Source organism: Triplophysa dalaica, chromosome 19 (assembly GCF_015846415.1).
Source record: "Triplophysa dalaica isolate WHDGS20190420 chromosome 19, ASM1584641v1, whole genome shotgun sequence".
Classification (NCBI taxonomy): Eukaryota; Metazoa; Chordata; class Actinopteri; order Cypriniformes; family Nemacheilidae; genus Triplophysa; species Triplophysa dalaica.
Window position 1 is genome coordinate 18,465,530 of NC_079560.1, and position 26,156 is coordinate 18,491,685.

General features: G+C 46.2%; 1 protein-coding gene across 5 annotated transcripts in view; it reads right to left on the reverse strand.

Moving 5' to 3' along the window:
- The window catches only part of csf1rb (colony stimulating factor 1 receptor, b), a 113,700-nt gene extending 100,066 nt beyond the window's left edge, over nucleotides 1–13,634 (reverse strand). For all 5 annotated transcript variants that reach the window (XR_008904629.1, XR_008904628.1, XM_056730297.1 and 2 more), the window contains exons 1-2: nucleotides 13,525–13,634; nucleotides 11,129–11,389 (exon numbers count right to left, since the gene is read on the reverse strand). Coding sequence is in view for 3 of the 5 variants with exons in the window: in XM_056730297.1 (XP_056586275.1) it covers nucleotides 11,129–11,389; nucleotides 13,525–13,573 (310 nt within the window). In the remaining 2 variants the exon portion in view is untranslated. The remainder of the gene's footprint in view (nucleotides 1–11,128; nucleotides 11,390–13,524) is intronic.
- Nucleotides 13,635–26,156: the final 12,522 nt, after the last annotated feature.

The following is a 26,156-nucleotide window of genomic DNA, read 5'->3' on the forward strand; positions in this document are numbered from 1 at the left end:
TGCTGTGTTTTACCTTTTCTGTTTTTCCTGTTCACCCCTGTAAAGCTGCTTTGGAACACAATGCACATTGTGAAAAGCGCTATATAAATAAACTTGAATTGAATTGAATATAGCAAAACGTGCTATTCGCTCTGTTATGGAGAATACTCCCGGCATTTGCCAACTGAAGCCCGTTGTTCGGACAGAAGAGTGTTTGGTTCACATTTTGAATAGAGGTGATTTCCTCAGCTTTTTTAAGGTGCTTGTAGTTTTAGAGGGTTTATCTCAATTTTTTTATCTGTCAAGCTCGAACTTGCACCCTTTTGACAGGTCAGTGTCTAGAAAGGTATTTTCCAGTCCTTGAATATTGACATGTCATGCTGTAATCCTGCAATTAAGTTGCAGAAAAGAACAGAGCTATGATTTAAAGAAAAAATCCGTCCTTTAACAGTTGGCTGCAAATATTTTCTTGTTTGTCTCTACTGTCAAATATTAGTTTAGATCCACTAATTGTACCGTGGATTTACTTTTTTACTTATATTTTTATTTATTTTCCAAAGAAACAGAAAAAACAACAGCATCCAACATCCAGAGTATGTGTTTTACAATTTGAAAACAATAAATAATAATAAATAAAAATAAGAATAATAAATAAAGAAATAGATAAAGAAAGAAAGAAAGAAATATAAATATATATATATATATAAAATGACTTAATTCATAAACATTTGAGTTCGGAACATATGTATACAATAGTACGATTAATATAAAGATTAATTTTTTTCACAAAATACACCTATACTATTGCGAAACATGATTTAATTCATATATTATTCAAACGTCTTTAAAAGCCATCTTCACTCCGGTATTTCGTCCTACAGTTTTGTTTGTTTTCGCCACATTCCTGTGTTTACAGCGGAAGTTTGAGGCGGCTGAGCCAGCGCATAACATACGTCATAATCAAACGTTATGTGATTGGCTTACGGGTACTCCAATGATTAAACTGCCGCCCCCCCCACGAGAAAGAAAACGCTTGTCAATTATGCCCTTCCAGACTCTGTCTAGAAAGGAAAGCGAAGTAGCAGAGTTTGGTATTAAAAGGCCTCCAGGGCACCACACAGATTTTATTAAAGATTTTGGTGGGTTCTTATTAGGACTAGTACTGGCCGCAGATAGAGTCCTTGTCGTCGGTGACTTTAAATGGTGTTTTACTAAACTAAGTTCGGGAGGAGCAGGAGCAGATAATTAACTCGGCTGGTCGGCTGTCAGCAATCACAACAATCAACCTATCACTTCAAAGAGAGAGAGAGAGTGTCCCTATAAATAGTCAAGACATCTTACCTTCACTCTCTCTTCAGTCTCAAGCATCGAGACGTTTCGTTCAATGCTAGGTCCACGGATCTTTAGAAGTAATAAACACGTCTCGGACGTTTTTCAACAGCAAACAGCAGCTTGTTCGCATAAAAAACAAACTCTAAAAGGCTTTTATCAACTCAGGAAGGACGTAAGAATTTCAGAGGATCCTACTGATCTCAAAAAAACGCTGCCGCCGTGCAGCAGGCCCGAGCCGTAGAACAACATTTCCACTTACATTTCCCCGCAGTTTCGGGAGCTGATTCAAGCTGGTCTACGTCGCGCCCGTCACCTCGTTCGTTCCCAGATGCACTTGTTGCCGGTACCCTAGCTCGCTGCTAAACGCCGGCTCATTGCAAACGCTAGCTCATGCTAAATGGGACACGTGTGTTCAGACGCCGACACCAGTAAACTTATGTTGGTCAGTCAATTCTATAACGATACGCTAATGCAAATGCATTAACATTTCAAGGGTTGTCCACCCGTCTTCTGCATGAGAAACAACCATCTTTTGCCGAAATTCATCCTGTCATTGTCACTCTAATCAACCCAGACCAATTTTCTGATAACCATCTTAAAAAACGTAGCTTTACTAGCGTTTGAACCGCCGAATTTGCCATTACGCAGAAGCCGGGTGAGTAAAATCTTTTTACTAGAAATACATTTAGCTTAAACCCCCGAACTAGCCGTTTCGCAATAAGCTGGGTGAGTACAATCTTTACTAGAAAATACATTTAGCTTTATCCACTGCCTGTTGCCACTGCCGCTCAAGAATAGCATATCGCTGGCCAGCACGCGTGCACTTTCTTGGCGCCGGTGCCGCTTAGCGAACGTTAGTCATACGCATGGGTTTCTACACAGCGTGCTGGCGCCGTTCTTGTTTACATCTTGCCCAAACAATGCACGCGGCCATTACCTTTGTCACACCGATGCGTGCCGCTGTCGCGTATTTAATGGTTGCTTAATGCAAGGTCACCATCGTCTCTCGTCTGCCAACCTGTATACAACTTTGAAAAGTTACCCCAGCATAACAGCAATTTTAACGAGAACGTTTGGGCGAAAGTGTCATGTTCATTCTCTGTGTCCCTGCTTGCACGAAGTTAAGCATCATGCACACACCCGAATAACTCCATCTTCAAGCACAGGCATTACCTACTCAAGAATTTATCATTATCGATGTAAACTTGCATCTATCATTTTCAGAACTGGAACATTCACTCCGGTGTCCGTAACATTTATGCGCTCTCAAACTCGCCATGCGAAACTAAACCTCATCGCATACCTGGCAGTCATACGGGCTCTCGGGCAGTCCCCGGCCAGAAACGAACAAGTCCTCAGATTTTCACCATCAGATTCCGGCAACACAAGACCACTTTTTGACCACACGTCCAGATCGAACCCCGCCCTGACGAGGAAAAACCTTAGATCGAGACGCATTCCAGAGCACAGCTCCCGCCAATGCCCTGCCAGCACTTGCCACCTCTAGCCACCCAAGTTACGCTAGCTTGTTACCACCCGAAGCCCTGGCTCATGCATACCCTGCCCCAAGCTTCGGCCAGCGGTACCTACGTCGCCCTCTAGCGCGAGGCTGCCTCCGCTAGGGACTCAGGCGGTTGTCCCGAGACCTTACACAACCATTTTAGAAAGAAGCCCTTTTCAGTATCAAGCATCGGTACATCCAAATTGCAACGATAACAGAGAACGAAACAACCCCAAACGTAAACTCCGTTGGCGATCCGGGTCCTTCGGCGTCCACAAGCGACGGCCAGGCTACATCAGAAAAACCCGCAGCTGCCCCAAGAGGCCGTCGGCTTTCCCACACCGCTTCTACTACCCCGAGACGCAGGGATACGCAGTCATCACAACCTCCCAGGCAGGCATCGAAGTCTCCTGTTTCCTCCTATGCATCCATCCTTCCCTCCGTCCGGCCTATTGAGATGTGGACGGTTATAGGATTATGGCAAGCGCTAATTAAAGCAGAATTAAAGGTTTGTACTCCTCCCTCCAGACAGAATCCCTGACAGCACTAACTGTCACCCCATCGAGGGCAACAGGACAACTAAGGCAAGCCCGCGATTTCCCATACCTACGGCCGGATCAGATTCCATCGAGGCAAGCTTGGGCCGCGCCCCGGAGGCCAAAACCGACCACCCGCAGTCTCTTCCCCCCCTCAGCAGAGCTCCAGCAGGCAGAATCCCCGGGCACCAATCAAGCCCGCCACACAACGAGCCGCCCCGGCAGCGCAAGCATGGCTCCGCAAGCGGCCCCAGCTCACCAAAACATCCTCGCTCTCTCCTCAGATTCTTTTCCAAGCCAATGGCCTGCGGCCCCGCCTTCGATTTCCAGTGCGAGGCTGCCTCCACTGACGTCACAGTCTCAGGCTTACGACTTCTCCGCCTTCCCTCAGGTCTCCGGCGCAGGCAACGAAAACAGCCCAAGAGCGGCCCTGCAAATAGTCCCAGCGGACGCCATCCCCACTCTAATGGCTCTCCCTCAGACTCGTCCCTCCTTCACTCTGGCATAAGCAGCACCGATGCCGGTCCCGCTCAATGCCCCGGCCCTGGAGCCGCCGCCAGTGACGGCAAACATCAAAGCTCAGATTCTGGCAGAAATTCAGGCGGCTAGCACCAGAGGCGGACCCCCTCCCAACACCAGTACCTCCCTATTCGGAAACAATTCCCGTAAATCACCCACTAAGATCTCTTCTAGATTCTTCATTCAATTCTATCATCCAAGCCATCTCACTCAGGACCTTTCAGTCTTACCTTACCGCGTGGAGGAGTTTCAAGTCATTCCACCAAACATACAACATGCCTCTTCCCGAGTTCTCGCTGCTAACCATCACCTCTTTCATATCCTTCCTTAATATCAACAAAAACCTGCAAGCCAGCTCAATTAAAGGGTACCTAAGCGGAATTCAATTCTTCCACAAACTTATTTTCAACTCAACCTGCACAGCTATATCCAGTCTTCAAACCTCCATGCTCATCAAAGGAATTCAAAGAGCTCAACCTGCCTCCCCGGACAAAAGACAACCCATAACTTTGGACATATTAACCAAATGCATTTCTACCCTCCGCAGAGGTTACCACTCCACGCACACCGCCCGCACACTTGACGCCATGTTCACTCTGGCTTTTTCGGATTTCTCAGATGCTCCGAAATGACAACAACATCTAGCTTCAACCCTTCGGTCCACCCCACCATCTCCAACTTGGCAGAGCTCGACGCAGAAACAATCTCCTTCCACATCAAGCAAAGTAAGACGGATCAATTCAAAAGAGGCCATTTCATCTTCATATTCAACCTTCAATCCCCCATCCAGCCTTATCAAACCCTCCTGGCCTACCTACAGTTCAGGAGATCACAGGCAAAAATACCATCGGACCCTCTCTTCATAGATGACTCCGGTCGTCCAGCCTCACGTTTCTGGTTCCAAAAGCATCTTAAATCAGTGTTGCGCCAATCCAGCATCCCCGAAGAACATTTCTCGAGTCACTCCTTACGCATCGGCGCAGCTACAACAGCCGCCCAGAAAGGTCTCTCCCAGCAGCAAATCTTAGCTCTTGGTCGCTGGACATCAGTGGCTTTCAAAAGCTACATTCGGACGGACCGCTCGCTCATCAAAGAAGCCCATCGGACACTAATCTCCCAGATCATCTAGAATCAACCTACCACAGCAAAGCGGCAGCAACCGCCCCACACCGGCCTGCATCTATATCCACGTTCTGCAGCAGCAGACTTCACTCCCTTAGAGGCCAGCATCGCAGCAAGCGACCGCCCCATAAGGGCCCATGCTTTCATCTACGTCCTGCAGCAGCAGACAACACCCACCCCTAGAGGCCAGCATCGCAGCTAGCGACCGCCCCATAAGGGCCCGTGCCTAAACCCATGACCCGTAGCAACAAACATCCCCCCACCCCTAGAGGCCAGCATCGCAGCTAGCGACCACCCCATAAGGGCCCGTGCCTACACCCATGACCCGTAGCAACAAACATCCCCCACCCCTAGAGGCCAGCATCGCAGCTAGCGACCGCCCCATAAGGGCCCGTGCCTTCATCTATGTCCTGCAGCGCAGACATCCCCACCCCTAGAACCTAGCCCCCCCCCATAACGACCCATGTCCCCGCCTATGTTCTACAGCAGCAGACAGCATTCCCTTAGAGGCCAGCATCGCAGCAAGCGACCGCCCCATAAGGGCCCGTGCCTTCATCTATGTCCTGCAGCAGCAGACATCCCCACCCTTAGAGCCTAGCGTCGCAGCAGCGACCCCCCCCCCCCCTTGCGACCCATGTCCCCGCCTATGTTCTACAGCAGCAGACAGCATTCCCTTAGAGGCCAGCATCGCAGCAAGCGACCGCCCCATAAGGGCCCGTGCCTTCATCTATGTCCTGCAGCAGCAGACATCCTACACACAGAGGCCAGCATCGCAGCAGCGACTGCCCCCCAAGGGCCCGAGCCTCCATCTTTTCTGCAGCAGCAGACATCATTCACATAGAGGCCAGCATCGCAGCAAGCGACCGCCCCATAAGGGCCTGTGCCTTCATCAATGTCTTGCAGCAGCAGACATCCTACACACAGAGGCCAGCATCGCAGCAGCGACTGCCCACCAAGGGCCCGAGCCTCCATCTTTTCTGCAGCAGCAGACATCATTCACATAGAGGCCAGCATCGCAGCAAGCGACCGCCCCATAAGGGCCCGTGCCTTCATCAATGTCTTGCAACAGCAGACATCCTACACACAGAGGCCAGCGTCGCAGAAGCGACCGCCCCTCAAGGGCCCATGCCTCCATCCATGTTTCTGCAGCAGCAGACATCCTACACACAGAGGCCAGCATCGCAGCAGCGACTGCCCACCAAGGGCCCGAGCCTCCATCTTTTCTGCAGCAGCAGACATCATTCACATAGAGGCCAGCATCGCAGCAAGCGACCGCCCCATAAGGGCCCGTGCCTTCATCAATGTCTTGCAACAGCAGACATCCTACACACAGAGGCCAGCGTCGCAGAAGCGACCGCCCCTCAAGGGCCCATGCCTCCATCCATGTTTCTGCAGCAGCAGGCATCCTACACACAGAGGCCAGCATCGCAGCAGCAACCGCCCACAAGGGCCAGTGCCTCCATCTACGTCCTACAGCAGGCACCTCTCCTTCAGAGGACAGATTCGCAGCAGCGGTCGCCCCACAAGGGCCCGTGCCTCCATCTATGGTCTACAGCATTAGACATCATTCACTCAGAGGACTGCATCACAGCAGCAATCGCCCCTCCAGGGCCCGTGCCTTCATCTATTTTCTGCAGCAGCAGACTTCTGTCACTTAGAGGCCAGCGTCGCAGCAGCGACCGCCCCTCAAGGGCCCGTGCCTCCATCCATGTTTCTGCAGCAGCAGGCATCCGACACACAGAGTCCAGCATCGCAGCAGCGACCGCCCACAAGGGCCAGTGCCTCCATCTACGTCTTACAGCAGGCACCACTCCTTCAGAGGACAGCTTCGCAGCAGCGGTCGCACCACAAAGGGCCCGTGACTCCATCTATGTTCTACAGCATTAGACATCATTCACTCAGAGGCCCGCATCGCAGCAGTGATCGCCCCACAAGGGCCTGTACCTCGATCTATGTGCTGCAGCAGCAGGCATCCTACACACAGAGGTCAACATTGCTGCAGCGACCGCCCCTCAAGGGCCCGGGCCTCATCTACGCCCTTCAACAGCAATCACCATTAACTTAGAGGACAGCATCACAGCAGCGACCGCCCACAAGGGCCAGTGCTTTCAGCTACGTCCTACAGCAGCAGACATCACTCCCTGAGAGGCCAGCATCGCAGCAGCGACCTCACAAGGCCCCGTGCCTACATCTATTTTCTGCAGCAGCAGACATCTTTTACTTAGAGGCCAGCATCGCAGCAGCAACCGCCCCTCAAGGGCCCGCGCCTCCTTCCAGGTTCTTTCAGCAGCAGACATTACGACCTCAGAGGCCAGCATGGCAGCAGCGTCCACAAGGGCCAGTGCCTCCTTAGACGTTCCGTAGCATCGGACACCACTCCCTAAAGGCCGACACCACAGCAGTGACCTCCCCACAAAGGCCCGCGCCTCCATCAATGTCCCGTAGAAGCAGACATCACTATCTTAGAGGCTTACATCACAGCAGAGACCGCCCCACAAGGGCCCATGCCCCAATCTACATCCCACATCAGCAGTCATCTCTCACTCAGAGACCGACATCGCACCAGCATCCACCTTACAAGGACCCATGCTTCATTCATCCCTCCGATCAGCCGGTATCTTTCTCCAGGAAACCTCAAATTCCCCACTTCAGTAACACCCGAGGTCTCTTCAAGACTCCGCAATATCGGCTTTCATACCAAGCAAGGCCGGGTCACCAGCAGCCAATACCAACCTCGTTTTTGGGGGGTGTGCATATGCGGCTGCTGTCTTTCACCGGTTGCATCTCTTGGGGGGGAGTGTTCAGGGTTCAGGCTAATGCTGGATTCGGAGCCCTCACCCCGGACAGGGGGGGAGTGCTCTGAGCTCGGAAGAATGAACGAGCTCGGAGCCCCCCCCCCGGACAGCATGCCAAATACAAATACGCATACCCTCAAACTATTCTATTATCTGTGTAGGTGAACTCGTGAAATGGTGTTTTACTAAACTAAGTTCGGGAGGAGCAGGAGCAGATAATTAACTCGGCTGGTCGGCTGTCAGCAATCACAACAATCAACCTATCACTTCAAAGAGAGAGAGAGAGTGTCCCTATAAATAGTCAAGACATCTTACCTTCACTCTCTCTTCAGTCTCAAGCATCCAACCACCACCCCGGCTCCTCACCTGGAGCCCCTCGTCTCCAGCAGGACACAAAAAAGGGGGGGGGTGTTCCGGGTTCAGGCTAATGCTGGATTCGGAGCCCTCACCCCGGACAGGGGGGGAGTGCTCTGAGCTCGGAAGAATGAACGAGCTTGGAGCCCTCTCCCCGACAGCATGCCAAATACGCATACCATCAAACTACTCTATTATCTGTGTAGGTGAACTCGTGAATATCCATGTAGACAATGATACAGATGCCTTGGGACTGGCTTTCAAAGACACTCTTAACTCCATGGGCGTTAGTCAACATGTGTCAGGACCCACTCACCTTCGTAATCATACTTTAGATTTAATACTTTCTTATGGTATAAATGTGGACGATGTTAAAATCGTTCAGCAGAGTGAAGACATTTCGGATCATTATCTGATATTATGTTTGCTTCAATGGCCTACGGCTGCAAATCAAACTCCTTGTTACAAATATGGTAGAACGATTACTTCAACTACCAAAGATGCGTTTCTCGATAATCTGCCTGAATTGTATAAAATATCTAGCATGAGTAAAAACCTTGACGATTTTGACACTACTATTGAAAATTTTAACACTACTTTCTCGGAAATATTAGACACAGTTGCTCCTCTGCGTTTAAAGAAAATTAAAAATAGCAGCCCAACACCGTGGTATAATGAACACACTCGGACTCTAAAAAAAGCGTCCCGGAAAATGGAGCGCAACTTTAAGAAAACTAATTTAAAGGTATTTTGTATAGCATGGAAGGATAGTACTCGAAATTACAGGAATGCAATAAAAACGTCTAGATCCGCCTACTTTTCAACACTAATAGAGGAAAACCATCACAACCCTAGGTTTTTATTTAACACCGTGGCTAAATTAACAAAAAATAAGTCGTCATCGACGTCAGATTCTGATTATCAGCATAACAGTGATGAATTTATGAACTACTTCACGAGTAAAATCCAAGATATAAGAGAAAAAATTATAACAATGCAACCTGTAGTGAAATCCGCTGAACAAACTAACTACAGCACCCCTAAGGAGAAATTGCAATTATTTTCTACAGTAGATCACGATGAACCGTCTAAAATCATAAGATCATCTAAATCAACAACATGCATGCTAGACCCTATACCTACAAAACTACTGAAAGAAATGCTCCCAGAAATTATAGATCCTCTTATCAGTATTATTAACTCATCTCTGACATTAGGACATGTGCCTAAAGCATTTAAGGTGGCTGTTATAAGGCCTCTTTTAAAAAAAAAAAAACTCGACCCTAAAGAACTAGGGAATTACAGGCCTATATCGAATTTACCTTTTATATCTAAAGTTCTGGAATAAGTAGTTTCAACTCAATTATGCTCCTTCCTCCAAAGAAATGATATCAATGATGAATTCCAGTCTGGATTTCGAGCATGTCACAGTATAGAGACTGCTTTGATCAGAGTTACAAATGATCTGCTTTTAGCGTCTGACCGTGGCTGTATTTCGTTATTGGTGCTGCTAGACCTCAGTGCTGCATTTGACACCATTAACCATAGCATACTTCTACATAGACTCGAAAATTACGTCGGCATTAACGGAATAGCATTGAAATGGTTTAAGTCTTATTTATCCGACCGTTTTCAATTTGTAGCAATAAACAATGAGGTGTCCCGCAAATCACAAGTCCAGTACGGTGTACCACAGGGCTCAGTCTTGGGGCCTCTGCTCTTCCCTTTATACATGCTACCTCTAGGAGATATAATAAAGCGACACGGAATTAGCTTTCACTGTTATGCTGATGATACTCAACTTTATATTTGCGCGAAGCCTAATGAAACTCAGCAGTTTCATCGAATAAAGGATTGCATAGCGGACTTAAAAATGTGGATGAGTAACAATTTTTTACTACTAAACTCGGACAAAACAGAAGTGCTACTTACTGGACCGAAAACTGCAATGCGTAAAAACCAAGAATACTACTTAACGATTGACGGATGCCCCATAAAATCCTCGTCATCAGCTAAGAATCTTGGCGTTGTATTCGACAGTACTCTGTCATTTGAAAGCCATGTCGCCAACACCTGTAAAATTGCATTCTTCCATTTTAAGAATATATCTAAATTACATCATATGCTGTCAATGTCAGATGCAGAGAAATTAATTCATGCATTCATGACATCAAGACTAGATTACTGTAATACACTTCTAGGTGGTTGCCCTGCGGGCCTATTACAAAAACTGCAACTGGTTCAAAACGCGGCAGCTCGAGTTCTTACATGTACAAAAAAGTATGAGCATATAACCCTGGTTCTGTCAACCTTGCACTGGTTACCTATAAAGCATCGCATTAACTTTAAGATCATGCTTATTACCTATAAAGCCCTACATGGTCTCGCGCCGCAGTATTTGAATGAACTTCTATTGTATTACAGACCTCCACGTACATTACGCTCTCAGGCGTCCTGTCGGTTGGTAATACCTAGAATTTCAAAATCGAGTGAGAATAAGAGAATAAGACCCAAAACAGTAAAGATACAGCAGTAGATTGAACTTTAAACATGGGGTAGTTTTTATCACTGTGTGCCTCAAACCCGTTTTAAGTTTTTGCAGCTAAAAATCTAAATTTTTGGTTTCATCTGACCAAATAAACTGTCCCACTAGAAGTTTCAGTAGTGTCCGATACTTTTCAAATGCTTTTTGGTGATATTTAACCTATAATATTAATAATTTTGAGCACAACTGTATATAATTATGAAATATACTTACCATACATACATTATTATTGAAATACATTATATTGAAATTCATGCTGAGAGACATGAAAAAAGGGAAATTTGTGTCCATGAACACAAATCAACAGATACAATTTTCACAAATTCCTGTGAGACTGCGTTGTCAGTTATCCTCTTCAGAGGGCAATATAGCTATTTTGCAGTAATGACTGACTGACCATATATTAACGACTTCTAGTCAATCAAATTTTTTATAATGCACATACCTTTAACATATATGTGGACCTCTGAGTACAAGTCTGTTTGGCTCTTGTATCTGCACTGGTATGTTCCTGTGTGCTCTACTGTGGGGTTTTTGACAGTGAGGACATTTTTTGAGATGTGCCTCTGATGTCTGTTGAGCCTGGTTTTCCATATGACATCCATCTGTCCATCGCACCTCAGATTGAAGGGTTTTTTAGCTGACCAGATCACCTCAGGTTGCTTTAGTGTAGCAGAGTTCAGTTTTATCACTGGTGAGGAAAACTCTGCTCAGACACACAAAGAGCAGACAACAACAACCGTTTATGAAGAAATATTTAACTGAAATGATGTGATAATTGAGTCTTCGTGACAAACAAAATATGCGTCTATTAGATTTATTTGTAATTTAAACATGTATGCCAACAATTCAGTTTGTTATTAACATGCAGCAGTTGACAGGTAGTAATTAAGTCTGATACACACCGAAAGTGGACAATTTTATCAAAAAATGTACACTTTCAAACTTTTTAAAGAAACAAGATTTTATCCACAGATTATTTTAGATATTACTTAATTTTTTTTATATATTATTGTAGATTATTTTAACCCAAGCAAAAGCCATTTGATTTTAACAAAATTCAAAGCATTTTGTGTTAGTACGAGAATTAATTAAATGTAGACTGTATTGACAGTGTATTTATTTGCTCTGTCTATCAGCTGCATCATGCAGCATGGTGGCAATGCGAGACACTTGCAGCAGCAATGCCTGGTGGTTTTCTATGAGGAGGCTCTGAAGGCGAGCCATGCTCTGGAAGTGTTGCAGCTGTTGCTCTCCCTGGTCCTTCATGACCCGCAGAACATTCAGGACCTCAGCATGACTGTTGCCCTCTTCTCTGTTTTCTTGCACCAACTGATTTAGCACCTTTACCATTTCACCATACCAGCCCCTGCTTTCCTGCTCTTCTTGAATAAACTGGGCAAGTGAATGCTTTATCTCATCCAATCCACCGCATGCTGGTAAAGCTGATGCCTCGGACAGAGTCTCATTGGTGTCAGGGCGTGGATTTGTATCCAAATGACTCACTGTTTTATCATTTGGGCTGATTTCATCTTCATTTGCTGAAGGGAGTACACATATAGCAGGCTTCAAAATTTTCAGTAAAACACGTTAAATTATTATTATAGATATAATTTCCGTCGCGTCCTGATGTTACATATGTATGTAGCTAAATTGCCCATAAGACTAATTAAAACTCCCTTTTTTTTAACAACCTATTTTCCATTATTTTGCATGCATATTTCTATGTAAAAATGTAAAAGCCTAATGGAAATTTTTTCAATAGGTACAACAACATTACTGATTACTAAAAATATTTAGACAGCACAAATAGTTAAATGTTTAACTGTGGCATGTGCAAAAAAAAGAGAAAATGGATTACATTTATAGAGGATATTGCAAGGATCACTGTTTTTGCAACACAGGGTCTTGTCACATTTTTGAAGACTGGTGGGGGATACATTTATTTTAACTGTAGAAAAAGGGAAACAAGAATTGTTTTTGGAGGGCTGGGGGTAGGGGAGCATGGGTGTCTAAAACATTGTACAGGCACTTTAACTGGGTCCCTCAGGAAACACATTGCAGTGGTGTATCGGTTCACAGCCACATCCATGGGGTCTGTTTCCCATTCCCACTTTCACTTCTGCTTTCTGTTGTACAAGCTGTACCAAAACCAGACAGGACGGTTACAAAACTGCCCATCAAAGCCACAAAAATAATGATATTAGTAAAAAAGGGTGCAGAATTCCTGGATGGCCACAGCCCTGCAGAGTTTAGTTCCAATCCTGCTTCAACACAAAACTGTAGTTATTTTAGACTTGTTGAGATGGACCAGGTGTGTTTATTTAGGGTTGGAACTAAACTCTCCAGTTCCTTTTTTTTTTAAATAAATATTTTTATGCCATTTTATTTTTATATTAACTATCCAGAGGGTTATAAAGCCTAATTTTGTGTATCTTTGTTTATGTTGTTTGAAATATATTCATTAATGTTATAAGAAATTAGTTAAAAAAGAAAAAAGCTATCTTTGCTAAAACTATATCCTTAATATCATGCATGTAGTTCTTAAAAAGGTTTCTTAATAAAACGGACAAATTCTTTAAACAAAAAAGGAATGCGGGTTACCGTTTTTGATAGATAAATTATATTAGATTTGATTACAAACCCAATAATGCAAGGCTTATACAGAAATTCCTTGTTTCATTGTTTCTTTCTCACATGGGCATTTAAAATTTTGCAGTAAAGACTTCTAAGTGTATTCAACAGTTATGTTTAATTTGATTTCAGTTTGAGAATGTCATTCCTTAAACAAAAATATTAACTAGGCAGAGAAAAAAATATTAGAAATAAGAATAAACTTACCTTTAGCAGTACAAGATAGTACAGCAATGAATAAAGCGAAACGGAACATCCTTCTGTTGTTCTTTCTGTCTGGTTGGTAAAAACCTGATATGCTTGTTTGAAACACTGCAAGGAAACTGGCTTAGGTGTGATGACACAATAAAAAAAACTAACTGTATTCTAACTTCCTCTTGACACTTGCCCTTACTGAGAAAATTGCTGTGCTTTTAACACACTTTCTTTCTGTTCATCATAAATAAAGTATAAACTAATATAAAAACTGTAGAAACTACACTATTAGAAGAGATTGAACCAATTGGAGTTAGAAAAAGAACTTTAAAGTTTAATTATGAACTTCTAACAATAAAAAAGGTTCAAAGTTGAACTTACACGTTCTATAAGTAACCCTTTGTTATTTGGTATATGTTTAGACGTTATTTTTAGAACCTCAATTGTGGCAAAAGGGTTCAAATTAGGACCTTGCCTGTTACCAAGATACCTTTTTGAACCTTTCAAAGATGGACTAGGACTATATGGACTAGATTTTCTGCTGTTTTGTTGTTGCTGTAGTATAATTCTTATTAAAATAATTTCATTATCATAGTTTAAGCCTACTTTTAATTATATGTACATTAGTTACATATAAAGATTAATATAAAAAAAATACACAAACAATTTGGGAGTGACCATCCTCATCATCTCAACCAATAAACATGTCATATCCCCATGAAAAAACATCTACTCAACTCAACTGTAATTATATAGCGCTTTTTACAATTTTCATTGTTACAAAGCAGCTGTACATGAGACATATTGACTATTAGCAAATCATTAAAGTTATATACCTGTAAAAACAAGACAAAGGTGAAAACACAGAAGACAGACAAACCCACATACAAACTCTCCACACACACAATATGCTAGACATAGACACAAAGGAAAACAGACCCGCATGGACATACAGACAAGCTCGCGCACATACACACACACGCACACACACAGACAAGCACGTGTACACACACTCACAAAAAAATGTCGGATCTGACATTCTTCTAGATATCATGTGTTCAACAGAACAAAGAAATGTATACAGGGCTGGAACAAGAGGATGAGTAAACGATGAAAGAATTAAAATAAATTAGTAAATATGGGATGAATTTAATCTCAAAATGATTAACAAATGCTTGCACAGTCATCCGTGAACGTTACACTTGTATTTCACTATTTACAAATATATGCCTTATGATTTGAATCCGTGAAATTTAGATAAACATGAGGTGGATGATTGCATCAGGAACATTCACCTGGTACGGCTGCGGTGCAGAATGCCGCTCCACCACAGTTCCCGACACCTTTTGATCCGTGAACCGGATTGGCTGCCGGCGACAGGTTGCTCAGATCATGCACACGATCCCGTTTGTTAAAATGTCTCACATCAGCACATCTCTTCTTGCTCTTACAATGGCGCTGTCCGGCAGCAAGGGGTGAGCAATCTTGGAAGAAATGGCACCATAGAGCGAAGACGGCGTCCCATGAGCAGCTCAGCTGGACTGTACCCGTTCTGGAGTTGACCAGTAGGAGTTGACCAGTATGACAACAGTGCAAGGTTAAGGTCTTGAGATTTCTTGAGGAGATTCTTTACAGTCTGTACAGCACGCTTCCACTTCTCCGTTGCTACGCAGATACTTTGGGCTGCTGGTGACATATTTGAATCCGTACTTGGCTGCAAAATCCGAAAAGGCATTTGAAGAGAACTGTGGCCCATTATCGCTGACCAAGGTGTCAGGAATGCCGTGACTTGCGAAGATCGATTTCAGATGTGAAGTAACATCGGCACAACTAGTAAGCGAAAATTTTGTCACTTCTACATACATTGATTACTAGTCCACAACTAAAAGATAAGATTTCCCTTTTAGGACTAACACATCCGTTCCCAGCTTCTGCCAGGGCCTTTCTGGGAGGTCTGTCAGAATTGAAGGTTCAGTGTGCTTGGTGCGCTCTTTAATACACGTCTGGCATTTGAAAACCAACTCGTTCAGCTGCTGTGTAAGACCCGGCCACCACACACTTTGTTGTGCACGTTCTCTACATTTAACTACTCCTTGATTTACTTTGTGAAGCCTGGTGTGGACCAGCTTCTCAAGGTTGAGGGAATATAGTCTGGTACCTTTTAACAGGAGACCGTTATGTAGTGATAGGTAGGCGCGTTCCGACCAATAAAGTCTCTCCGCCCCTTTGCACAGACTAGACTCAGACCACCCTTCTTGACACCTTCTCAACACATTAGAACACACATTATCTGCTGTGAGGGGTTCTCTCAGGCTGTCCAGGAACGATTGGGTAGCAGGTAGGTGATCCACAATGTTATCCACATAAATGAACATCCATGAGCTCATCAATTGTGTTGTCTTTTCCCGCAGGTAGCGGAGCCCGCGACAGCGTGTCTGCAGTCCAGAGGCTCTTCCTAGGAACATGTACGGCCGAGAGACGTAAATCATTCAATCCGACTACTAACCTGTCTCTGATGAATTCATCGTGTAATGGTCCATATTTGCAGTGCTCAGCCAGGGAATACAGTGCCGTCACAAAAGAGTCAACCGACTCCTGTTCGCCTTGTTTCCGCATGTTGAAACGAGCCCTCTCGTAGACTACATTTTTCTTTATGACAAAAAAGTTTGAAATCCCTCCTTCACTCTATCGTACCCCTGCATGCTTTCCTCTGACAGGTTTAATCCCTTCAGGATGTCGTCCGCTTCATCGCCCATACAGGACATGAGTGTGTTTTTCTGGTTGTCTTGCGAAGAAGTGTGGCAATTACTGGCCTGATGAAAATGCTCAAACCGACGAATCCTTCTTTCCCATTCTGGAGGTTTGGAGAAGTTAAATGGGTCAGGTGGCTGTATGCTGCACCGGCAGAGCTGGCTGCTTACACAGTATATGAACAATACAACAAATACAATGTTTCATTTTGTATTCATGTATAATCATTTAGCGCATGAGAGAAGTTGTGCATTTGTGTATCCTGCAGCATGCAGCCTTTTGTCCTGTTCTGTAGATTTGGATTTTGAGACGTTCTTTTCACGGTTTTCAACATACACAACCATGTACAAACAACTATCAATGTATAAACCGACGCCTATGCGTTATGATCCTCAAACAAAATGTTTTTCATTTTGTGTCCGCAAAATTCAGAATTAAATGAATCTGCACGGATTTGTACAACCGAAGATATATTTGTCAATCCAGATGTTATTTTTCATATTAATATATCATAATTTGTGCGCGTAAATGAAAAGATGCGCATTTGAGGATCCTGGGACGCGCGTTCATTCATACTGTTCGGTTCATTCGGATTCAGAGACTTTGTTTTCACGGTTTTGCATTGGACTATACACACACAAACAACTTCAGATACACGCACAACCATGCATAAAATGCGGAATACCGCTAGATGGCAGTCTCACGGAGAGATGCAGAGGTTGTGCTAGACTTTTTCATTGTCTGTCATTTTGACGGACAGACTCGTTCATAGACATAAAATAATAATTACAGACAAATGTTTATAATCATATGTCCAGTCATAAACAATCACAGGTGCTTGTAAACGCTGTTTTGTGATCCTTTATTATTCCATTTTCAAGTTACTTTAAGATATTGTTTGGTTATAAAAGTGCTGCTTCTGCCAAATAGAATAGACGCATAGAAAAATTGTCCACTCACTTAAAGTAATGGTTTAACCCAAAATGATAGTAGTTGCTATCTCTCTCTGAAGGAAAAAAGTCTGTTAACACCGCAACACTGTGCACGCCTCAAACAATGTTATCGCTGTGTTCCCTTTCTGACGGTCTCTCGACGTTGTGTCGAGCTGACAGAGGGGGTTCGCCCTTGAGAACCAATCAACTCTGACTACTATAGAAAAGGCCAATGAAATTTGGCGAATGAAATTTGCATGCCGGTCTCCGCCCCCGGATATCCGGTATAAAAGGAAGAAGGCGTACAGCATTCATTTACCTTTTGTTCTTCAGAGCCTTCGCCTTCGAATTCAAGAATTCTTCTCCTACATTGCCGGATCTACGACGTAGAGCACCGGATCGTCCCAACCTGCAACCGTATCAGCGGTTCCAGAGGTGTTAGAGATATTTTCCAAAAGGTCCTTTTCAGGACTGAGCATTCTCCAGCGCGTCATGTCCCGCTGTTCTCTTGGGTGCGGTACCCTCATCGAGGAGGGGGATGGACACGATAGCTGGGTCAAGTGTCCGGGCATCCAGCACGTTGAGGCAGCTTTCGTTGACAAATCTTGCCCGCACTGCAGGCAGATGGTCATACAGAAGTTGCGGTCACGGGTGGCTGTCTTCCTCCGGGAACCAGCCACCATTTCGTCTGATACCCGGGCCGTGACGTCGGTGGCTATGACCCTGATGTCCGCCAGTGTTAGCGGCGTTAGTGATATGGGGACCTCTGCGAACATACCCCGACTCGCTCTTCTGACTGTCCCCCAACCGGCGGTGGCAAACCGTCCGGATCCTCAGGCACGCACTCGGAAACGATGCGTGACGTAGATGAGATGTCTCTCGCAGCATCAGAGGGAGACTAGCTGGCATCCGACCCTGAAGACTCCGAGCTCCTCCCCCAGGGTGGTCGAGCCCAGGAGGAAGCAGAAGTGATGTCAGCCATGCTAACCCGGGCAGCCGCGAGTATTGGGCTGAGTATATAAACCAGCTCCGGCTCCCTCACTTCCCTCGATGGTGGGGCAGCTAAAGGCTACGTCGAGATCCCCCAGGTGGAATGTGCGGTTGCCGTGCACCTGTGCCCGCAGACGGCTGCCACTTGGGGAAATCAGCCACACCTACCGTCCAAAGCGTGTAGGACTTTGGCATCACTGGTGTCGAAGGCTTGCGCCGCCGCAGGCCAGGCTGCCTACTCTCTCCACGCCATGGCCAAGGTGTTGAGAGAGCTCCACGAGGCCAAGGTGTTGAGAGAGCTCCACGAGGGTAAGGCCGACCCAGGTATAATGCAGGATCTCCACTAACCGCGCTCTACGGGCGACCAAGGTGGCAGCACGGGCCCTGGGTCGGACGATGTCCACGGTAGTGGTCCAGGAGAGACACCTCTGGCTGAACCTTGCGCAGATGAGTGACACAGAGAAAGTCCGCTTTCTTGATGCACTCGTCTCGCAGGGTGGGCTGTTTGGTGACACCATCGAGGACTGCGCTCAGAGGCCTCCGAGATCTCTGCTTCCCGGCAGCCCTGGACCCCTTCGACATCGGCTCCGGTTCCTGTGCCCCCAGCGCAGGCAGCAACCCAGAAATGGATAGGTCGAGGGGGAAAACCTCCACCCGTGAGCAACCTTCTCCCAAGAAGCGTCACTGACGGGAAGAACAGCCAGGGGGCCAACATCGGGCCCGACCTTCACAGCCACGTCTCTGATGGCGCCCACTTACTCACAGAGTTTTTCTGTTCTCCCCGGCTGTACTTTTTAGCCGATCCCACACTCCAATGGACTGTGCACGGCAATCCAATCTCACGTCTTGGCGAGGAGTACTTGAGGGTACTTGAAAGAATGTAAACTTCTTATGTCCCCTTGTCTAACAATATTCTACGGTTGAAGAGTCTAGTCGACGGAACACACAGAGTTTCAGGCCTGGAGACAAAGTTTGACACAGACACAAGTGCTTGTTCAATCAGAGTCCAATGTTTATTGTTTTCGGACTAATATTTATATGTTTGAAAAGGAGGTGTCATATAAAACCACCAAAACAGTGGAAAATCACCAGACTTTCTGTTTAGTCTTTCCTCCTGAACAATCAGATATGATTACATATTCAATATTACAATAACAGAACAATCGTCCATAGGCATCATTAGGAACCTTGATATGGAGAACAACAGATACTTATATCAACATAAGACAGCATGACATGATAGAACTTTCAACGAGGTTAAACAACAAGAATGAAAGGCACATCTAATATGAATAGAAGCTAATATTAATAGGAATGAATACGAATGAATACATATGATACATGAACTTTGTATTAAACACAGATGCAATATTTGTAGAGGACAGGACGAAATCCAGATTCTCACAGTACTAAACTATCTCGACGACTGGCTTATCTTGGCACACTCGTGAGATCTGTTGTCTACACAAGATAACGCCCTGCTGCCGATGCACCATAACCCCCTTGTCTTCCATAACATTTCTCCAGACTGAGGTCCCTCTTGGGCAGGTTACGAGGCACGTCGTGGTGACGACAGACGCCTCCCTGCAGGGGTGCTGTGCAGTGTGTAACGGGCACGCAGTAGCGGGGCGTTGGACGAACCCCTGCCTGCGCTGGCATATCAATTGCCAAGAGTTGTGGGCTGTGCTACTTGCACAGAGGAGGCTACGGCCTCTTGTGCAGGTCAGGCACGTGCTGGTCCGAGGCCAGCACTACAGCTGTGGCGTACATCAATCGTCCCTGCGGGCCACACACACATCCCGGGCAAACTGAACCAGACAGCCGACGTGCTTTCTCATCAGTATACACCTCGAGGAGAGTGGCGACTCCACCCCCGCGCAGTCCAGCTCATTTGGATGCTGTTCGGGCAGGTACAGGTAAAACTGTTTGCCTCCCACAACACCACCATTGCCCGCTTTGGAACTCCCTGTCCATGGCCCCCCTCTGCATGGATGCCCTTGCGATAGCTGTCCGCGGGACGGGCGGAAGTACGCCTCCCCCCCCCAATGAGCCTCCTTGCACTGTGCAAGGTCAGGGAAGAGGAGCACTAAGTGTTATTGCTAACCCACACTGGCCCAACCGCACTTGGTTCTCAGAGATGATGCTCTGGACAATGACTCCCCCTGGCCCATTCCCTTGACAGAGGACCTGCTCTCTCAGGGGAAGGGCACGTTCTGGAATCCCAGACCAGACCTCTGGAACCTTCATGTCTGGTCTCTAGACGGGACGAGAAGATCCTGAGTAGGCTACTCCCCCTCTGTGGCGGAGACCATCACCCAGGCTAGGGCCCCATCTACTTAGCGGTTATACGCCTCTAGATGTCCCCTCTTCACGTCCTTGTGTCTCTCTCAACGAGAAGACCCACTGAGGTGCTCGATCGGGATCGTGTTGTCCTTCTTAAGAGACTGGAGACAAACATCTCCCCTCCACACTAAATGCACAGACTGATATATTTCAAGTCTTCATTTCTTTTAATTTTGATGATTATAACTGACAACTAATGAAAACCCCAAATTCAGTATCTAAGAAAATGTGAATATTATGAAAAGTTTCAATATTGAAGACACCTGGTGCAACAGTCTAATCAAATAATTAACAAAAAAAAGTTGGAAAAGGCCTTTGAATGGTCTCTCAGTCTAGTTCTGTAGGCCATACAATCATGGGGAATACTGCTGACTAGACAGTTGTCCAAAATACGACCATTGACACCTTGCACAAGGAGGGCAAGACACAAAAGGTTGTTGCAAAAGAGGTTGGCAGTTCACAGAGCTCTGTGTCCAAGCACATTAATAGAGAGGTGAAGTGAAGGAAAAGATGTGGTAGAAAATAGTGTACAAGCAATAGGGATAACCGCACCCTGGAGAGGATTGTGAAACCCATTCAAAAATGTGGGGGAGATTCACACAGAGTGGACTGCAGCTGGAGTCAGTGCTTCAAGAACCACTACACACAGACGTATGCAAGACATGGGTTTCAGCTGTCACATTCCTTGTGTCAAGCCATTTTTGAACAACAGACAGCATCAGAAGCGTCACGCCTGGGCTAAAGACAAAAAGGACTCGACTGCTGCTGAGTAAACGCAGACGAGAATGTACTATAACTCATGATATAAAACTTTCTGAGTATCACAACAAACCCGCACAGATTTTGTGATTCCTAATCAAAATTCGGATTTTGTGAATCGCCATAATCTTAATCAAAATCAATGAAAAGAGAGCAATAATAGCAAAAATGAATTTTATCCATGTGAGGCAAAAAAATACTTTTAAAACTTTTCATTTTTTATTTATATTAGGTTAAGCATTATCAATTATAGTTATTTAGTATTTCTATTCTTATAAATACTTTTTGTATTTATGTCATTAAAGTAAAAAAATGTTTCATGATATTTACGAATATTTACGTAACTTACAACCACAGAAAAATGTGAAAAGTCCACAAGAGAATGAAGAAGACATAAGGACTAGATAACAATGAGTCAGATGTATAATATGATTATTTTGTGTATATATATTTATAAATGTGTTCATGCGATGCATATTTTCCTTGAGAAGAATACATTTAAATGTATGTGATTATTTTGTGTTTGCTTATAAACTATATTGCATAAAAAAAGTTCATGCAAAGCATATTTTCCTTGAAATATATAGCCCTTACAACCTATTCCAAATTCCCAACATTAGCCCCTTCAAGGACAGGAAATAAAACGCACTTGTGGGATTTTTGATTTGTTTGTGTCTCGCTGGCGTAAAGTTTGTTGTAACGCAAGTGTTACTGAACATGTACTGAGTAAAATATAACTGAAAATGCTAACACTTTAGAATACTGATCCATTATTAATGAATATCTACACAGGAACAAATGAGTAATTTAATATCAAGAATCTAGTAATTACTGTTAATTAACAAGAAACTCTATTTAACAAACTAGTAAGTACAGCTCTTAGAACTAAGTGCAGTTAGGCCAATGCGGCGCAACCAGTAACACTTGGTGCTCCTCTTCCCTGACCTTACACAGTGTCTGTGCAATGAGGCTCACTGGGGGGAAGGCATACTTCCGCTTGTCCCGCGGCCAGCTGTGCGCAAGGGCATCTGTGCCGAGGAGGGTCTCGGACAGGGAGTACCAAAGCGGGCAATGGGTGGTGTCGTGGGAGGCGAACAGGTCTACCTAGGCCTGCCCGAACAGCATCAAAATGAGCAAGACAGCGTAGGGGTGGAATCTCCACTCTCCGCGAAGTGTATACTGACGAGAAAGCACGTCGGGTGTCTAGTTCAGGTTGCCTGGGATATGTGTGACTCCACAGGAGGAGGCGTCGGGCAAGTCGTGTTAGCTGTCCTGAGCGTACGCCACCCTGACGATTGATGTACACCACGGCTGTAGTGCTGTCTAGACGGACCAGCACATGCTTGTCATGCACGAGAGGCCGTAGCCTCATCAGTGCAAGTAGCACAGCCCTCAACTCTAGGCAACTGATATGCCAGCACAGACGGGGGCCCGTCCAACATCCCGCTACTGCGTGCCCGTTGCACACTGCACCCCACCCATGCAGGGAGGCGTCCATCGTCACCACGATGTGCCTTGTAACCTGCCCAAGAGGGACCCCAGTCCGGAGAAAGGTCATTGAAGACCAGGGGGTTCGGGTTCGTCGGCAGAGGGGCGTTATCACCATGCGCCACCTGCCAGTGTGCCACACTCCCCTCGGAAGTCGACTCTGTAGCCAGTGTTGGAGCGGTCTCATGTGCATCAACTCGAGGGGTATTACCCCTGCCGAGGACGCAATGTGTCCTAGGACCATCTGAAACTGTTTCAGGGGGTCCGCTGGCTGCCTGAAGTGTTCCAGGCAGCTCAACACCGACTGGGCGAGAAAGAAAACTCCATGCCGAGAAAGCTCGTCACCGGGGAGAGCTTGCTCTTTTCTCGGTTGACTTGCAGTCCCAATCGATCTAGGTGCCGGAGCACAAGGTCCCTTTGTGTACACTACAGATCGTGCGAGTGTGCCAAGATAAACCAGTCGTCGAGATAGTTTAGTACCCAGTACAGACCGATCAGAGACATGGCTGCGAAGGTCAGGCCCAATGTCTTTCTCCCTGGGGTCTTACCGTCAGGGGCGCGCCTTGCGAGAAGGTTGCTGACGGGGTGGAGGTTTCCCCCTCCACCTCCTCTTCAGGGGTGCAGCCTTTCCTGGGGGCACAGGAAACGGAGCCGATGTCGAAGGGGTCCTGGGCTGCTGGGAAGCAGACGTCACACGAGATCTCGGAGGCGGCTGGGGCGCAGCGAGGTAGGATTTGGCCAATAAACTCTGCCTGCTTCTTCACCGTCGAGAACTGCTGAGCGAAGTCCTTGACAATGTCACCAAACAGCCCCCCCCCCTGCGAGATGGGTGCATCGAGAAAGTGGACTTTCTCTGTGTCACTCATCTGCGCAAGGTTCAGCCAGATGTGTCTCTCTTGGACCATTAGCGTGGACATCGTCCGACCCAGGGCCCATGCCGTCACCTTGGTCGCCCGCGAGGTCGATGGCGGCACAGAGATCTTGCATTATACCCGGGTAGGCCTTACCCTTGTGGAGCTCTCATAACGCCTGGTGGACCTGCAGGATGGCCATGGCGTGAAGAGAGGAGGCAGCCTGGCCCGCAGCAGCGTAAGCCTTCGTCACCAGCGATGCCGAAGTCTAAAACGCTTTGGTCGGTAGGCGTGGCCGATTCCTCCAGGTGGCATCCGTCTGCGGCAAAGGTGCACCGCAACCGCACGTTCCACCTGGGGGATATAGACATAAACTTTGGCTGCCCCACCATCGAGGGAAGTAAGGGAGCTAGAACTGGTTTGACTTCATGGTGATGGTGGTCTAGTGGGTTAAACCACTAAACTGGTAAATCAAAAGGTTGCTGGTTCGATCCCAGCAGCCACCACCATTGTGTCCTTGAGCAAGACACTTTACTCCATGTTACTCCAGGGGGATTGTCCCTGTAAAAAAATGCCCTGTAAGTCGCTTTGGATAAAAGCGTCTGCCAAATGACTAAATGTAAATGTAATGTAAATGACTGGAACGAGCCGCGAGTGGAGGCATCCACTTCCACTACGAAGGGTAATTCTGGGTCTTTTAAACAGAGAGTAGGGGCGCTGCAGAAAGCGTCTTTGAGTTGTAGAAAGACATGCTGACCTTCAGGGCTCCAAGATAGGAGTCGGGACTTCTTCCCGGTCATGACCGTGCAAGGCGCAGCGATGCTGCTAAATCCCATGATAAATCGTCGATAAAAATCTGCAAACCCCAAAAATCGCTGCAATTCCCTTACCGTCTTGGGCTGGGACCATTTCCGCATTGCATCCATCTTGCCCTGATCCATGGAAACTCAGTTGTGAGTAATGATGTACCCGATGAAATGGACTGTAGTCTGGTGAAACTGGCATTTCTCAATCTTGAAGAAGAGCTGATGTTGTCAGAGTTTATGAAGGACGGTAGAGACATGGAGGATGTGATCGGAGAGGGACCTGTAATTTATATGGGGAGATGGGGAAGCGGATAGGCAAAGAGTTAGGTATGCTGGTTTAGGGTAGAATAGTCTATGCATGGACAAAGGCCCCCATCATTTTTACCCACAAAAAAAGAAACTTGATGCGGCTGGGGAAACAGACGATTGAATAAAGCCGTGGTGGAGTGCTTCCCCGATGTACTCCTCCATGGCCCTCTGGGCCGGGATGGATAAGGGGTAAATCCTTCCTCTGGGGATGACAGCTCCAGGCAGCAACTCGATGGCGCAGTCCCATTGCCGGTGAGGGGGAAGTTCCTCGGCTCTCTGTTTGGATTAAATGTCCTGTTACGACCTGTATTCGGCGGGGATGTTTACTGGGCTGGATACTTCGGGACTCTCTATAGAGATGGAGAGGATAGGTAGGTTCGGGAAAGGGTCGGAGTCCATCATGTGCAAGGGTTATGGTCCACTGGAGTATCTTGCCCGTCCGCCAGTTAATGACTTACATTTACATTTACATTGGGTTGATGTTTCTGAAGAAATGGACGAGATCCGAAGGGGACCCCTCTAGTAATGTGTAATGTGTAGGGTGAGCAGGGGTGCATGGCTGGTTATTCAACCTAGGCCCAATGGTTTTCCCAGGATTTTCTGGACATGCATGACCGTCTCTTTTCCCTGGTTAGTCCCAAGTGTATACACAGCCTCGAGGGGATGAAATTCCTGCCTGCTCCTGAGTCAATCAAGGCTTTCGCTGGAACAGAGAAGTTGAGCACGGAAATCATAACATCGGTATGTACAGACTAGGCGTTGAGCGATGCGTACTTATCGTTGAATAAGTGCTTTCAAGCAGATATTGTCATCATAGATGGTGAGGTGGACCGGCTGAGAAGGGGTCTAAAGATGCATCCCTGTGGGTTTAGAGAAATGAGGGCTGGTCAGTTCCATCCACTGGCTGCCGCCAGTGTTCGGAACTGCAAAGGGTAATCAGCAACGAAGGAGTGGCCTTGACGTGATGTCAGTAAGCGATCTTGTACAAAGATGAAGTCCATTTTCTGGCCCTCTGAAGTGTTTGAGAAAAAATCTTAGCGTAGTAATTAGGGGACCTCCAGCAACCAAGATGTTTTCGGCCCAACTCAGCGCTTTTCTGTCCAGGAGACAAAATAATAAAAGCAATTTTGTATGCATCTTAGTAAACCGGTTTGGGTGCAGTTGCATATGAAGCTCACATTGTACGTACAACCTGCTACAGTCCTCTACTGATCCGGAATACCGGTTGGGAACAGCCATGACACTGGATGTAGGGTATGTTGAGTGCGTAGTAGGTTAACAAGTTCCGTGAAAGGGTATGAGGATGCAGCTGAGGAAATTCTGGTGGTGTCCTCTGGTGCGGTTATGTTTTTGGGTTTAGTCTTCTGTCACACTGCAGGGCAGATCAGAGAGCACACCACATGGATTTGGGGGAA